Consider the following 15,093-nt stretch of genomic DNA (forward strand, 5'->3'; position numbering starts at 1 on the left):
ACACATCTCAGAGAACCAACTGGGTCAGTGGGCCAGTTTCTTATCCATAGCTGCCTCGCGTATTCAGTGTTACCTAGGGCACCAACTGTTATTATTGTTGTTATCCTTCACTGAGAAGTTGATGCAGGCTAGTATGACGAGGAAAAGCGTTTGATCCGAAGAATGAGAAGCGATTCCCATACACTTAATCCGGTCTCTTAAAATCTGCCGGATTAATTGAAGACTGCCTAAAAGAGTTACACGTTCAGTATGTTGCGCAGGTAGGGCGGATTAGTGCGGATGAGGAATGCGCGACAATATCCACGAGTGACCGTTAGTAGACACCTAAAATGAGGAGAAAAAGGCCCACCTTGGCGGAACTCCTTCAACATTGCCTCGAGGTTGGTTGTGTCCAGCACGATTATGATAGATCGATTATAGAAGTCACACACTGTTGAAACGGGTACCTTGTCGTCCGCATTGATGAAGGCCAAATCCTTCACATTCAAGACGGCTCGAATATTTCGTCGATCGTGCTCGAACACGGGGATCCTCGTGTAACCATGAGCATAGATATCATTCATCGTATTGAAATCCAGTGTTGCAGAGTAGGACAGCATGAATGCATCGCTGAGTGGAGTCATTACGTCTGCGACAGTTTTCGTCGTCAAGGCGAGCGCACCAGTAATGATATTCATTTCATCAGTGGCGACTGTACCAGCCAGGGCCTAGACGCAAGGGAAGGGCGATGCAAGTTAAGAGTCGAAGAAGAAATAACCAAATACAGTCCAAGCTCGGATAAGAAAACGAATAACTTATCAATATCAGAAAGCCATTGAGGCAACTTCCTCAAAGTAAGCGATATGTTTTTAAAACCACTAGGCTCACCAAATTTTCTCGGTTCTTGTTCTGGTACTGGTAGGAGTTATTCACCGAATCGTGATCTATGCTGTTTTCATGCTGACAGAGGCGTCAAATATCATGTTGTGTAGAGGCAGGATGCAAAAAGTCATTAAAACAAGGTTAAAGGAGCAAGTGAGCGACATCCTTCATTACAATTATTGAAGAGTGTTTCTCTATGCTTGTTACCACATCATCAGGATTTTCAGCCCTCATATTCCCCCATACGCCAACGATATATACTGTCAATAAATGCACCACAGCGAGGCGTCTGTTCCCAGGGTATATTGCCATTTTTCACTCCTACTTGCACTTCAGAAAATAATGAAAATGGGTTATCACTTGATTTCTATATACGGGAATCAATCGTGACATACTTTCGTTTAGTCTAACCACATGAGGAATCCAATACAAGTAGTACCCCAAATCACAATGAGTTCTCCGCTGTGAACCCCGTCTAAAACATTCATAACAATTCTTCTAGTCATCGCCTATTCTCAATGATGTAAGAAGTGACCAACTTCTTCCTAATCCTGCATCACGTTTGTATGCTAGACAACCATTTTCGTGCGTATCAAACGGAGAACGTCAGAGCGCTAACGGATCTGTTTGACCTTAGGATTCATACTGAGAGAATCATTCACTCCGCTCCACTTCGATGGATTCTTCAAGACCCCGATCATTTGCTTGCAAATAAGGCTAGGAAGAAGACCGCTCATCAATATTTTTATAATTTCGGTTTCTATATGGGCGAACGCTGAGTCTGTCAGCATAAACGATAATCCACGTATCTGTCTCCACTTAGGTTGAATGAACCGTGCTTTTGCGAATGTTGAGTTTGCTCAATGGTGAATGTTAGTTACGGCTAGAAAGTCTGCATTCGGGACCTCGGGACATCACTGACTGAAGCTGAGGGCGTTGGTATGTCGAGTCAGCTTTGGGTCGGTTATCAATGGTTGTACGGTAGTAATATACGCACCATCATGCTTTGACAGCTTTGCCTACGTCTCATCGAATTTGAGCAAATTCAATGAGCAACTATGAATGGTGATGGGTGTTGAAAGTCCGAATGTCCAAAGTTGAACGAGAGTGGGAAAAATCGAAATTCGAAAACACTTACACCACTAAGGTAGACTTCATTAGGCAAAATAGTTAGATTTTTAAACCAACCATGCCACAAAATCCGAAACGGCAGCTGGAATGTGAACCAAGTCTGAAAACTGAGGGGCTGAACTCGGATGCTTAAGCTTCAAAGCACTCAGAGAAATGCCATAAGTTATGCCGTGACGTGTAGGTTTACCATACCTGCGGATGACCGAAACATATTTGAGGTAATTTTGGTTAGAAACGGGCCGTGAAACTCCGGTGTAATTCCATTTCAAATGTGTGATACGAAAGAGAAAACCTCAATTGGATGAGTGTGAGAATAGAGAGAAAAGCTACTGTTACCTTGTTTCACTCTAAACGATCGTCCCAGGGTATATTGGAACCCAATGATTTTCTCCTCCCCTTTCAAGCTTTCAAGGACACGATCAACATACGAACACAAACCATACGCATTTCCGCACTAAGATGGACACTTACGACATCGATCAGTTCAGTTAGCAGTTGAAAGTAAGGACCTTGTTCCGGTAGGAAGGGAAGTCTTGTTGACTAGAGGCGCACATTTCCAACGGCATAAGAAACGAAGGAACAGTGAAACTGTAAAACTGTTCATCATTTTAAGACTGAACATTGAAAAGTGGCAAGTTACAAAACGAAAGTGGAACTCAGAAACCTATAGCATGCCGTTGGATAAGGGTTGAAGCACAAATTGGAAATGAATGAATGGATTGAAAACCAGCCAACCCGTAAGGCCAAATTAATGTCACTCAAAGCAGAACTGAGCATCAGAAGCTGACCAAGCATAAGTGGCGACTATAGGGTGCAAATAAGGCCTTAACCAGTCAAGACATTGAATGGACTCGTCTGAGTAGTATTTCCCGCTAGAAAAGTATGATCGCAATTCAAAAATGAGCATTGAGTTTCACTCAGCAGACAGAAACCTCCTTAATGGAACTTGTGCTTGATCATGCCTTTCCTTGAAGAAGCGTAGAAGAGTGGAGTAGGATTAAGATGGCAAGGGTCAGATTAAGACAAGCTCCACAGATAGACGCTGCTTTGGTTCTGGTTCGCCTCAGCTGATACGTAAACGAATCTGGTCTAGAAAGCGATCGATCCGGACGAACGACACAGAGTTTCCACCCTTCCTATTCACCGTTTACACGCGAAAACGGGAAGATACTTAGATAGAATCTACCTCATTGGCTATCGATACTTTGAAGGAGAATCTACATAAACTTCTGACGGTTCTGAGGTCTGTTTATTTTGGTTCGCTTCACGCGAATACTCTTCTTGGGTGCACTTTTTGATGGTCAGTGTGGGTGAGTTGGTGCCACAACAACCAGAAGGGGTTACACAAATTTTTGTGAGTTGGGTTTTCTACCTTAAATCCAAAGCCCCCTGCTAACTATTCCTTTCGATTGATAGCCGCAGCTACCACGAGCTGAATCAGTCCATCTAAAACCGCTCTCCATACGGTCTCCAGCTCTACCTCCCTTACCCGATTCCCGCTGTGATGTGTGACGATTTCCATCACCTCGGTCATCAGTTGCCGTGATATAAACCGCAGCTCCCGTTCCAAAACTTCCAAATTTTCTATGATGACTTTATGTGTTAGGTCCCACCACCTTTGGGTCATCACTAGCACCCGGCACCCACCACATTGATTGTTGTTTTGGTTATTCTTCTGTACTCATCGATTCAATTGTGTAGTTCCCTGGTCATTTGTCTTATGTGGATCTTACTGCAGACGTCTAAAAATGTCTGATCTGATAAGACCTTTTGTTTGCAATATGAAACGGAATGAACAGTCTCGGAAATAATTTTTACAGCAGCACTGATATCAAACGAGGGTACCCCAAGTCTCGGGTCAAGGAATATCCGTGTGAGAAGACAACTTGCATTGACCATCAAGAGGATTACAGAGTAAAACGATATAAAGAAGGCCTATTGTGAAAAACCCGCTTAAGTAGATAGGTAGACATTAGAAACAGGTGTCATTCAAATGCATTCAACCGCGCACTGACCATGTCTCCTCAACCGGTGACGGGACGCTTACAATCCAGTTGTCTATTTTGGCTAACAATCAGCAACGAAGTAAAATCACTGGTGCTTCGTCACGTCACGCAGGTAAAGTAAAGCCCATTTTATTTGAGACGTTACGGTTGTGTAACTAGCCATGAACTGACAATTATTTCCGGATGAAGAATCAAGTAAAGAACATGTAAAACTCATGGGTCAGGGATGAGAAATCCTGAAAGACGCACAAATTGAAAAGATGCCAAAACTAAAGTACTTTTCTGCGACTTACACTGAGGTGCAAATTGTATTATTGCTACAAGGATTTGTTCCCAAACACCATTTTATAAAAAACACTTCACACTGACATGAATTATGAAGGCACAACAAAGCGAAAACCCGCTAGAATATAAAAAGCAAATGATTCACTGAGCAACAAGAACAAAGGAACGAGTAAATGCTAATTAATTATGGCCACCGACAGAACCGGTGAAACGCGAGCAGAACCCACAACGTCTGGGCGACTAAATGATATGCGAAAGTTGGATTAGATATCTGAAAACGACTAAATCAGTTGCAACGTCCCTACAGCAAAATGCAGAATAGGCATTGATTAGCACCTCAACAAACCAACATTATTCACCCCGCGGAACAAATTAGCGAACACTAATACTGTCTGGAATCAGAAATTCTATAGTTTGAGGGGCCAGAGATTGAGTGCCATGCGCAAAAAAGCTTCAGTAAACAACCAGTGGATTCATTCCAAGGTATCCGCCAACCGTTTATCAAACTTTTGTAAAGCAATGGTTTTTCGATCGGTCTCGGAGTTTTCCAGTTGACGGAAAACCTTGCTTCCTAAACACCCTGCTTCGTGCATCAGTGTTAAACACTGATATGTCGTCAAAGATGATGACACTTATCTGGCGTTTATGGTATTCTTTGAATAAAGTAGGTGAACAAAGGCCGCGTCTTGTTTCATCTGGTACACCACTCGAAATATCGAAGTAACTTTTGACGGAACCCATCTGTCATGACTATATAACCCATACCTTTGCATAACCTATTAACTCGTGATTCTCACTCTATTTTCAGCTCATGTTCTACAGTTATTAGACGATTAAAGCGTACATTACGTCTTCCTATTCTGTCTCCTTTCTGATCCCGTCCTGGAACTACTCGACTCTTGCAACAATTTAATCCTCTAATAAAAACGAAATGGATCATATTCTCCGACCTACGGTTTTTGATGCTGATCCTCACTCATCAGATGGCATGAAACGATGGACTCATTGGTTCCGTACTTTCAAAGCTTACATTAACTCAATCAAACCCGAAAGTTTAAATAAATTGGAAACTCTCATTCGTCACATCGACCATACAGTGTATGACTTCATCGCAGAATGCAGCGACTACGATTCTGCGATAACCTTGCTGGAAAAACTTTACATCCGCCCGAAAAATATCGTGTATGCACGCCATCTTTTAGCCACATACAAACAAGAACCTGGTCAGGATGTCGACCAATTCGTTCAAAAACTGAAATCGCTTGCTAAAGACTGTGAATTCAAAGCAGTATCTGCTGTGGAACATACAAACGAAGCAGTTCGGGATGCTCTGATAACCGGATTGCAGTCGAATACCATTCGGGAGAAACTGCTAACGTGGCATGAATTGGACCTTGACAAAGCCCATGAAGCCGCGCGAGCTCTCGAACTTGCACAAAAACAGTCACAATCATACGTATACAGACAACCCGTTACTTGTTCGGTATCTACTCCTTTACCCATTGTTAATTCCGAAACAACAGTTTCGGCCGCTACACAACAAACATGTTACTTTTGTGGCAACCCCAAGCACCCTCGTTATAAGTGTCCCGCTAAAGAATCAGTGTGCAAGAGTTGTGGAAAAATTGGACATTTTCAACGTGTCTGTAGGTCCAAAGCCTCGAAATATCACGCGGGTTCAGCTCAAGACTCCTCAATCTCCTCGCTATTTTGTGCTGCTGCTCCCAATTGCCTATCCAAAACTACAACAGATATTTTGGTCAACGGCGTTGTTGTCCGAGCTCTCATTGATACCGGCAGCTCCAGAAGTTTCGTTTCTTCATCAATCCTGCAAACTCATAACTGGGAGCTATTTCCGTACGACTCTGTGATAACAATGGCGTCGACGATACATTCATGTTCCACCAAAGGTTATTGCCTTGTGTCCATTCAGTACAAGGATGCTATATACGAACGTTTCAGACTTTGTGTATTACCGAACCTTTGTGCAGACGTCCTTCTCGGACATGACTTTCTGGGGTTACATGATAAAGTCGAAATTCCATTCGGTGGTCAACGGGGTACCCTAACTGTATGTGGCGTAACATCCGCAAAACTGGAATCTCCATCCTTATTCACCAATCTTGCTCCAAATTACAAACCGATCGCCACAAAATCTCGTCGTCATACACCGGAAGATGAACAATTCATACAAACGGAAGTAGACCAAATGCTTACCGATGGCATAATCGAACCATCAAATTCTCCGTGGAGAGCACAAGTGCTCGTTACCCGCAATGCAAATCACAAGAGACGCATGGTGATAGACTACAGCCAGACAATCAATCGCTTCACCTACCTTGACGCTTATCCTTTACCAAGGCTCGACCAAATGATTGAAACCATCGCACGCTACACTGTCTACAGCACACTGGATCTCCAGAGTGCATATCATCAGGTTCCAATAATCGAGTCAGACAAGCCATTCACAGCGTTCGAAGCTGGGGGGAACCTATACCAGTTTCGGCGCATTCCTTTTGGAGTGACAAACGGGGTCGCGTGTTTTCAGCGAACGCTGAACAATATAATCAAAGCCGAACAGGTAAAAGACACATTCGCTTATATCGATAACGTCACTATATGCGGCAAAACGAGAGATGAACATGACCGTAATCTTAGGCATTTTCTCGATGTCGCAAAAACATACAATATTACTTTGAACGATACGAAAAGCAGCTTCGCAACTGAAGAGATTACTCTCTTAGGTTACAAGGTCTCCAAAGGTATTATAAGACCTGACCCAGAACGCATGCGCCCCATAAGAGAACTCCCACTTCCAGAGAACGGGAAATCGCAGCAAAGAGCCGTTGGTTTGTTTGCCTACTATTCACAGTGGATACCGGCGTTCTCTGACAAAATTCATCCATTGGTTAAAAACAAAATATTTCCGCTCCCGGAGAATGCCCGAACAGCATTTGAGAACCTTAAACACGAACTAGAAAATGCGATGGTAGTTACTGTCGACTACAATATTCCTCTCGTTGTTGAAACTGATGCGTCCGACATCGCTATTGGTGCATCCCTGAGCCAGGGTAGCCGGCCGGTCGCCTTTTTCTCCAGAACCTTGACTGCAAGCGAGAAAAATCATTCTGCTGTTGAAAAAGAAGCATATGCTATAGTTGAAGCGATCCGCAAATGGCGCCACTATCTCCTCGGGAGACATTTTAAATTGATTACGGATCAACGTTCGGTAGCCTTTATGTATGGGAACCAACAGAAAAGTAAAATAAAGAACGACAAGATTGAACGGTGGAAAATCGAGTTGGCAGGGTACAACTACGACGTCGTCTATAGACCTGGAACAGATAACCGCGTTGCTGATACCCTATCTCGTAACCTTTGTGCCAACATTACTGGGACGGAAAAACTTGAAGAGCTTCACAACATATTATGCCATCCCGGGGTCACGAGATTTGCACATTTTGTTCGTTCTAAGAATCTTCCTTTTTCAGTCAGCGATATCCGACGTGTGGTGTCCAACTGTTCCACTTGCTCCGAGCTCAAACCAAAATTTTGTGACACCTTTCGTGGCCAGCTTATCAAAGCCACACAACCGTTCGAACGCCTTAGTATCGACTTTAAAGGCCCACTTCCCTCAAACACTCGTAATAAGTACCTCTTAACAATCGTTGACGAGTATTCTCGATTCCCTTTTGCTTATCCCTGCGCCGATACGTCCTCTTCCACTGTAATTCGTTGTTTGAGTCAACTGTTTTCACTGTTTGGTATGCCTGCTTATATTCACTCAGATCGCGGTTCTGCATTCATATCAACTGAACTCAAACAATTTTTGTTCGATAAAGGCGTTGCCAGTAGTCACACCGCTGCATATAATCCACAATGTAATGGTCAGGTTGAACGACTTAATGGTACCCTTTGGAAGACCATCTGCCTGGCTCTAAAATCGCGCGGCTTGCCTGTCACACATTGGGAGGCTGTCCTCCTTGATGCTCTTCACTGTATCAGATCCCTGTTATGTACTAGTATCAACTGTACCCCACACGAACGTTTTATGCCGTTCACACGACGATCAGCCAACGGTGCCTCCCCACCTACCTGGCTTACTGTCCCTGGGCCAATCCTTTTAAAACGCAATGATCGAGTCTCTAAATATGACCCTCTGGTAGAGGAAGTGGAACTCGTCTCTTGTAATCCACAGTACGCCCACATAGTTCGTCCAGATGGCAAACACGAAACCGTATCCTTGCGCCGCTTGGCTCCCAAAGGCAACGACATGACATCCGACACAGAACAGGAACCAATACATATCGCCGAACAAGGGGAGCCTCACACAACACCAACAATCCACCGTGATTGCTCAGAAACTGAACTCTTGCCTATTGACGATGCCTCGCCATCCCATTCTAGTGCAGATCCAGGAAATCACTTGGACATTCTTATCCGACAACAGCGCACTCACCCATATAATCTACGCAACAAAGAGGCGTAAACGACTCCACGTAACTATTACAGCCTTTTATTTTTTTTACATTCTTTCTCCGCAAAGTACACACTTATTCCAAGGCGGGGAGAATGTCATGACTATATAACCCATATCTTTGCATAACCTATTAACTCATGATTCTCACTCTATTTTCACGTCATGTTCTACAGTTATTAGACGATTAAAGCGTACATTACGTCTTCCTATTCTGTCTCCTTTCTAATCCCGTCCTGGAACTACTCAACTCTTGCAACACCATCTCCCCACAAGGTTGATGAAATTCCTTCGACAATCCATGAGCCCCTACTTAGGGCTCGTCAAGTATGCAGTCTTCAAATTTCCGTCGACACATCAACACCAAATTGTATGCAACTGGTAAAACACACTTATTAGCGAGCAGACTTGGCATCAAAAGCGAGGAATTGAGCAAAGATCCAGTTGAATCTCCCATTAACATAGACCTATTTTGCAAACGAGTGTACTTCACCAAATGCGTACAATTTAGTGCTCAAGAGAAACATAAGGTTGACAGTAACCCGGAGATCCAAAGCACCCGATAAGCATTAAAATGAAACCAACTTTAAGTTTTCAAAGTTTCCAACGACCTCACGAATAGTGTGTTCCATCAAAAAAGGATACGCACTGCCTATCTACGATGACAGGACGCTGAAAACTGCACGAAATGCGATTTAGAAAGTGGATAAACATCTAACCGGTCGATTGTGTGCACAGGGTTGTCCAGGTTCACAGGTTTAAAAAACATGCTAAAACCGTACCGTATGATACAGCGACTAAACATGCTGATCCCCCAAAAGATTTCACAGCCGTTCATTTCACTTAACTAGATTATCAAAATCATGGCTACTGGAGGCATTATGGTATGAAGAGTGGATAAGATTGGGATCGGTTCATTTGCTCCGCTTCTTCAGGTTCCCAAGCGTCCAGGAGTCTGTTGTAGAGGCTCTTTTCCCCATTTTTGGTTGACTTCGTCATTGATTAGGTGAAGATGAGAAATCTGGAAGGTCTCCGAAACCCTGGCGAGAACCTTATCAACAAGTAATATACGGACGACATTGTCCTCCTTTTTGAAGAAGTGAAGATGGCGCAAGCAGTGCCAAAACAGCTGAAGAAATTCATCATGTCCTTCGGCCTGTACTTCACACGCAAAGTGAGGAGTCATTGAAAATGCACCTAACAACTCAAAGAGTGATCAAGTAGGTACCAAGGGGCGACTCTGAGTATCTCCGAATTAGCACTAGGTAGGTGAAGTTAACAAACGAATATCAAACACAATTGCGCTCACCAATTTGCGCTGCTTGTGGTTTCAAAAAGGCGTATCGTTGGCGCTCAAAGGAAGCTTGTAGCACACCAAAATACGGGCTGTCATGTTGTATGGCTGCGAAACTAAGCCACTTCAGGTGGAAGATATAAGACATCCTCAAGAGGTTGACCGCAGTTTTCCTAGAACCGCTGGAATCGGTTAGAACCAGCGAACTCGTAATGAGTTGTTCAGGAAAAGGGCCACTCAAAAATGCATTCATCACTGCAAGCTACGGAGGTTCGGCCAAGTGTTACGCATGCGGACCTACGCCCACTGAAAATGTTCAATACATAGTGCCAGAGCTCTAGAGGTGGACGGAATTCGACGTTACTAAAAGGAACGGAAGTGTGGGCTCTGTTGTTGATGTGCGCCCTCTAAGATAGGATTCAAGTTACCCTCTCTGTGTTTGACTGAAAGATATGCTGGTTAACCAAAGGCCATGCTAACGGTTTCCATCCAAGATATCTGAGTGTTGGAGGTGTGGTTGCGTTAGGCGCGCTAATGATCCCAATCCATGTCCCATTTTTCCTTCTTTCCATTACAAGGCTTTATCCAAGTGAATTGACACGATTGTGCGAAATTGAAGCATCAGTGTTGTCCTCCGGTGTTGCTGTCAATGATTATGGTGATGACGTGAAGAGGAATAAGGCCAAAAGGAATGAATATCAATAGTAACAGTTATTACTAGACACAAGTCAAAAGCCTTTTTGCATTAACCTTGCATGGAAACTCAAATGTGCAGGTGACACGGCCTTCCTGTGCGTTTGTTTGGCGCAGTAGTAGTAGCACAACAGTTTAGCATACTAAATAAGGACTCGAATCGGTACAAATTATGGCTATTTGGGCGAATATAAATGAAAACGACGGAATTTAGATTAAACCGAACGGAACTGCAGTGGATGTCCTTGAAGTTGCTATTAACAGATAGACTTGTTTTGAAAATTGATGTCATCCAGTTATTGTTGTGGTGGAGTTAAAATCGAGATCATCCAAAAACTGATTACAGGCGAAGACTGGTATATCCCACTGGGTATAACATAGATTCGATTCGATGATGAAACCAGCGTATTGTGGGTCGAACTCAAATGAGAATGGACATAGTTACAACCACATTTGTACTCAAGCTTCCCGAAATTGTTGCTGATCTTAATTTCCTGAGACGATTCACCAATGAAAAAACCAGTCGAGATAGCTCAGCGGATGAGGCGCAAGACGATTGCCCGGATGGATCGCTGTTCGAATCCAACTATGGCTTTGGTTCAGCTTATCTCGGACTGAACGACATGCCAGTACGTCAGCCCTCGTTTCTCTTTTAAAATGCATGGCCGATTTGCACTAAAAGGGTGCCACAACTGAACCATTGTCATTACTATTATTATTATTATTGTACTCGCGGCATCGGATGCGAGATAGCTCAGTGGTTAAGATGCGAACTTATTGACCAAGAAGTATGTCGTTCGAAACTAACCCCACAACCTCAACTACTCTTAGTTTGGGCAGCTTCGAAATATCTCAGCCAACGTGCACCAGCTGGGCGATCATCATTATTTCATCAGATGCGACATATAGCCGGAGTGCCACCAGAAAAAGTGAACCTGACACTAGGCGAGCCCATACTGTGAAAGGTATTCGGCTCCTCCTGAGGTGGCATTTTTCGACGAATTTAGCATTAGGTTGTCGTTGACGAGGAAGGCTACTGAGAACTTCGGAGGATGATCTCCCTTTAGAGGATGAATCTTAAAGGATTGCCTACTGTCCCCGTAGACCACACTTTAAAAATGTCTCCACCACCCTTGATCCACCATGCACAGCCCTCATTGAGGAAGAATGTTTCAAAGACGCAGTATTTTATGCTTCATGACGCCGCATCGCTTTATGAGGGCAGTTACCCCAGATAATACCCGAACTAAATACAGCAGACGTGAACTCCAAAAAGCGTCCTCAGCATGCTAGAAACCTTAATGAAAATTCGGTTGCACGACCCAGTGGAGTATAGCTCTCTTCTGGTGAGTCACTGTGCTTAGTAGCCCAACATCTGCAATGAGAATACCACGAAAAACCAACTGCTCTCAGTGGGATTAAGAATAGCTCATCGAGAAACTGGTGATCAATGTTTATCCCTAGTACGAGGAGGCGATTTCCCAAATAAATGCAAGTTGTTAGCCGTCGTCGAAGGCTATTCGAAAAGCAGCTATTGAAATGCTCTGGTGTAAATAACATGATCACCATTGGCTTTTAAACCGAAATGTTACCACAGAGACGTACGCATCAACCGTATGCACCGGCTGATACATTAGCTACTACCGAGTGCTAAGGGGTCGAAACTACTTGCAGCAAGACACTCCGTTATATGTTATTCTGTTTCTCAACGAACAACAGAATAATCAAGTACTACCTTATCGCGATTTTCTGAAGAGGAATACAGGTTTGCAGGCGAAACTTCAATCGAGGAAAAAAGTAAGAGTGAATATCTATTGAGTGAGGTATCCAAAAAGATTTTGACCGATGCGAAAAGTTCTTAATACATCGGCTTTCGGCAGTAAGACTATTGTCAATAGAGGTGAATCACTTTCAACACTAACCACCAACAATTTTAGTCTGCACACCCCTATAAAGATTGTTCTCTGTCAACGGATTATAGTCCTTTGAGAACTCGTTGGAAGAGACCGACATACTCAGGTGATACGTGAAGGGATTGATTACTTCCCATACTATAAATAATCACGGGGGAAAAAAACGAAAAAATCGGCGCACAGAAAGGCCCAGTTCGTAAGGAACCGTGTTCTGTCGTCGCATGACAAAAATCACCCCCTAGAAAAGGATCACGGTTGTGTTCCCCAAGGGTCGTTCACTGCCACCAAGTGTTGTCACTATGTTCAGGTATAAACGTCTGCCCATGGTTCGTAAGTTGTATATAACTCACAGGCTACGTAACGGAGAGTGGTCTCTCCAAACAAAAAGTGGGATCAAGATATTAACGCCGACTTCAACGTTAAAGTTCAGTGAAATCAAAACAGGTCAACGTTATATTGACCTCTACGAAACGTGTGTCCACCGGTAGAGCAAAATGTTGCACAAACCAGTGGTCGAAAAAATGGATAGTTGGGTTATTCTTTAGGTGAATTCTGACGTGGTGTCTGTGAAATCCTGATATTTCGCTCCTTAACAACCTAGGACTGTTTCTGTCAGTACGCTTACTGTACAATCTATGTTTTCACTATGAACCAAAAATAGTAGCCCTCTAAGGAAATCATTGGATGCTTTATGCATAATTAACCGTACAAAGACAGTAAATACTGTAGAGGATAAAGCACAGTAACTTACCTGTTCACGGATGAGAACTCCCAACTTTTCGCGACTGTAAACCTGTCCCATTTCTTCACCTAATATTTTATCCAGTAAGAAACTGATTGGAAACGCTACAGGGAATGTGATAAGCATAAACAGCTTGGTTAGCCACAACGTCCGAGCACCAACTGCCAAACCGTGGCGGGAACATACGGCCTGTGGCATAATTTCACCAAACAGAGTTATTCCTGTGGTAGATCCAATGACTGCAAATAGGCCACTCCCAGTCAAATCATCCATGAGAATGGTCAAAGAGGTATTGACAAGCACATTCCCAAGAAGGAGTGTACAAAGAAGTAGATTGCCTTTCTCGCGTACTGGGCGAATAGCTTTCGCATAGATTTTTTCGTTTGGTGATCCGGCGCTCTCGATGATTTTTAACTCTGTCTTGTCCAGGGACATAAGGCCAAGATTGAGACCACTAAATAGTCCGGAAAGGAAGAACAGCACAATTATGAGAATAATCTGAACCCATATGGGCATTAGGGATTTGGAAGTTCGAAATATAAGATGATTGTCGAAACCTTCAACTCCGGCATAAAACCAGGATTCGGATGATGCGTTTGCAGACAATGATAGTCCAGGTGTCTGTGTAGGTATTATTCGTACACATAAAAAGAATCCATCGTCATTCATTCCCAACTCACGGAGTTTAATCACAGTGGTTGCAACATATGGACTTTTTGGAGACAGTCGAAATGTCTCCGTCGAACGTTCAATATCACACGGACTATCAGGTGGCTTTTTAACCGAGGCAAATGCAATGTGAGAAATTTGATCCAAGTCTGTACCAAATAAGGTAACGAGGATTGGTTGATTTGACTGAAGCAGCACAATGCTGTCCGAAACGGACAAAACTGTATCAGGGAGAATACCGTAAACTTTTGGGTTTCCCATCGTCCAAGCGGGTGTATATAGAATGAATAACAATGCCCATAAAGGTAGGTACAGTCTGAACTTCATGTTGACCTGTGGAAGATGGTAAAGATACAGTTATTGTAGACATTGGAGGTTAAGCGTAACCACTGTGGCATGTAAGCCAAAGCACAACCATGAGCCTGAGCAAATAGGCTCAGGAAAATACGTGGGTGCTATGTGAAAAATGATATAATCTTTTATTCCGCCAAGACCCTGAAACAATGAAGTAGCTGCCGATGCCCTGTTATAAGACTACGTCGACTTCGATTTCCACCAACCAAAAACGTCATGAATCATTGCATCGCGTGAGAGTACCACGTGCGCTCCAATCTGTCCACTGTATGTTTTTCAACTGCAGGTGAAAAAGCGATGACCATCCACTCCCTCACTTATGTGAAACGTAAAAACCCAAATACCTGACACCACTGCCAACGACCGAGTGTTGACTTGAGATGGTTTATACCATCCGCCACTAGTAAAAGATGTTATGTACTGACGTTGTGTTTAACATTTTTACTCGCTATTCGTTGAGCTAATTGTGTTTCCTAATGTCTTAGCTGATGTACTGAAATTGATAGAAGAGTAAAGCCAATCATTCGGCAATCCTCGTTCTCTGTTTCTGGCACAATCATTCAATCAAAATACAATGGAACGATTGTTTCGCCAAGATCGGTTTGACGCCGATCCCCAATCCTCTTCTGCTTCAGAACAATGGATCCATTGGCACGGAACGTTTACGA

At 43.4% G+C, this 15,093-nt stretch overlaps 1 protein-coding gene across 1 annotated transcript in view; it reads right to left on the reverse strand.

Annotated features, from left to right (window-relative positions):
- The window catches only part of T265_07446 (hypothetical protein), a gene marked incomplete at both ends in the record, with an annotated part of 36,493 nt that extends 22,033 nt beyond the window's left edge, over positions 1-14,460 (reverse strand). Inside the window, 2 exons of the mRNA XM_009172975.1 lie at positions 350-707; positions 13,412-14,460. Of these exons, the coding sequence (XP_009171239.1) occupies positions 350-707; positions 13,412-14,398 (1,345 nt within the window). The remainder of the gene's footprint in view (positions 1-349; positions 708-13,411) is intronic.
- Positions 14,461-15,093: the final 633 nt, after the last annotated feature.

This window comes from Opisthorchis viverrini (assembly GCF_000715545.1).
Source record: "Opisthorchis viverrini unplaced genomic scaffold opera_v5_179, whole genome shotgun sequence".
NCBI classification, from domain to species: Eukaryota; Metazoa; Platyhelminthes; class Trematoda; order Opisthorchiida; family Opisthorchiidae; genus Opisthorchis; species Opisthorchis viverrini.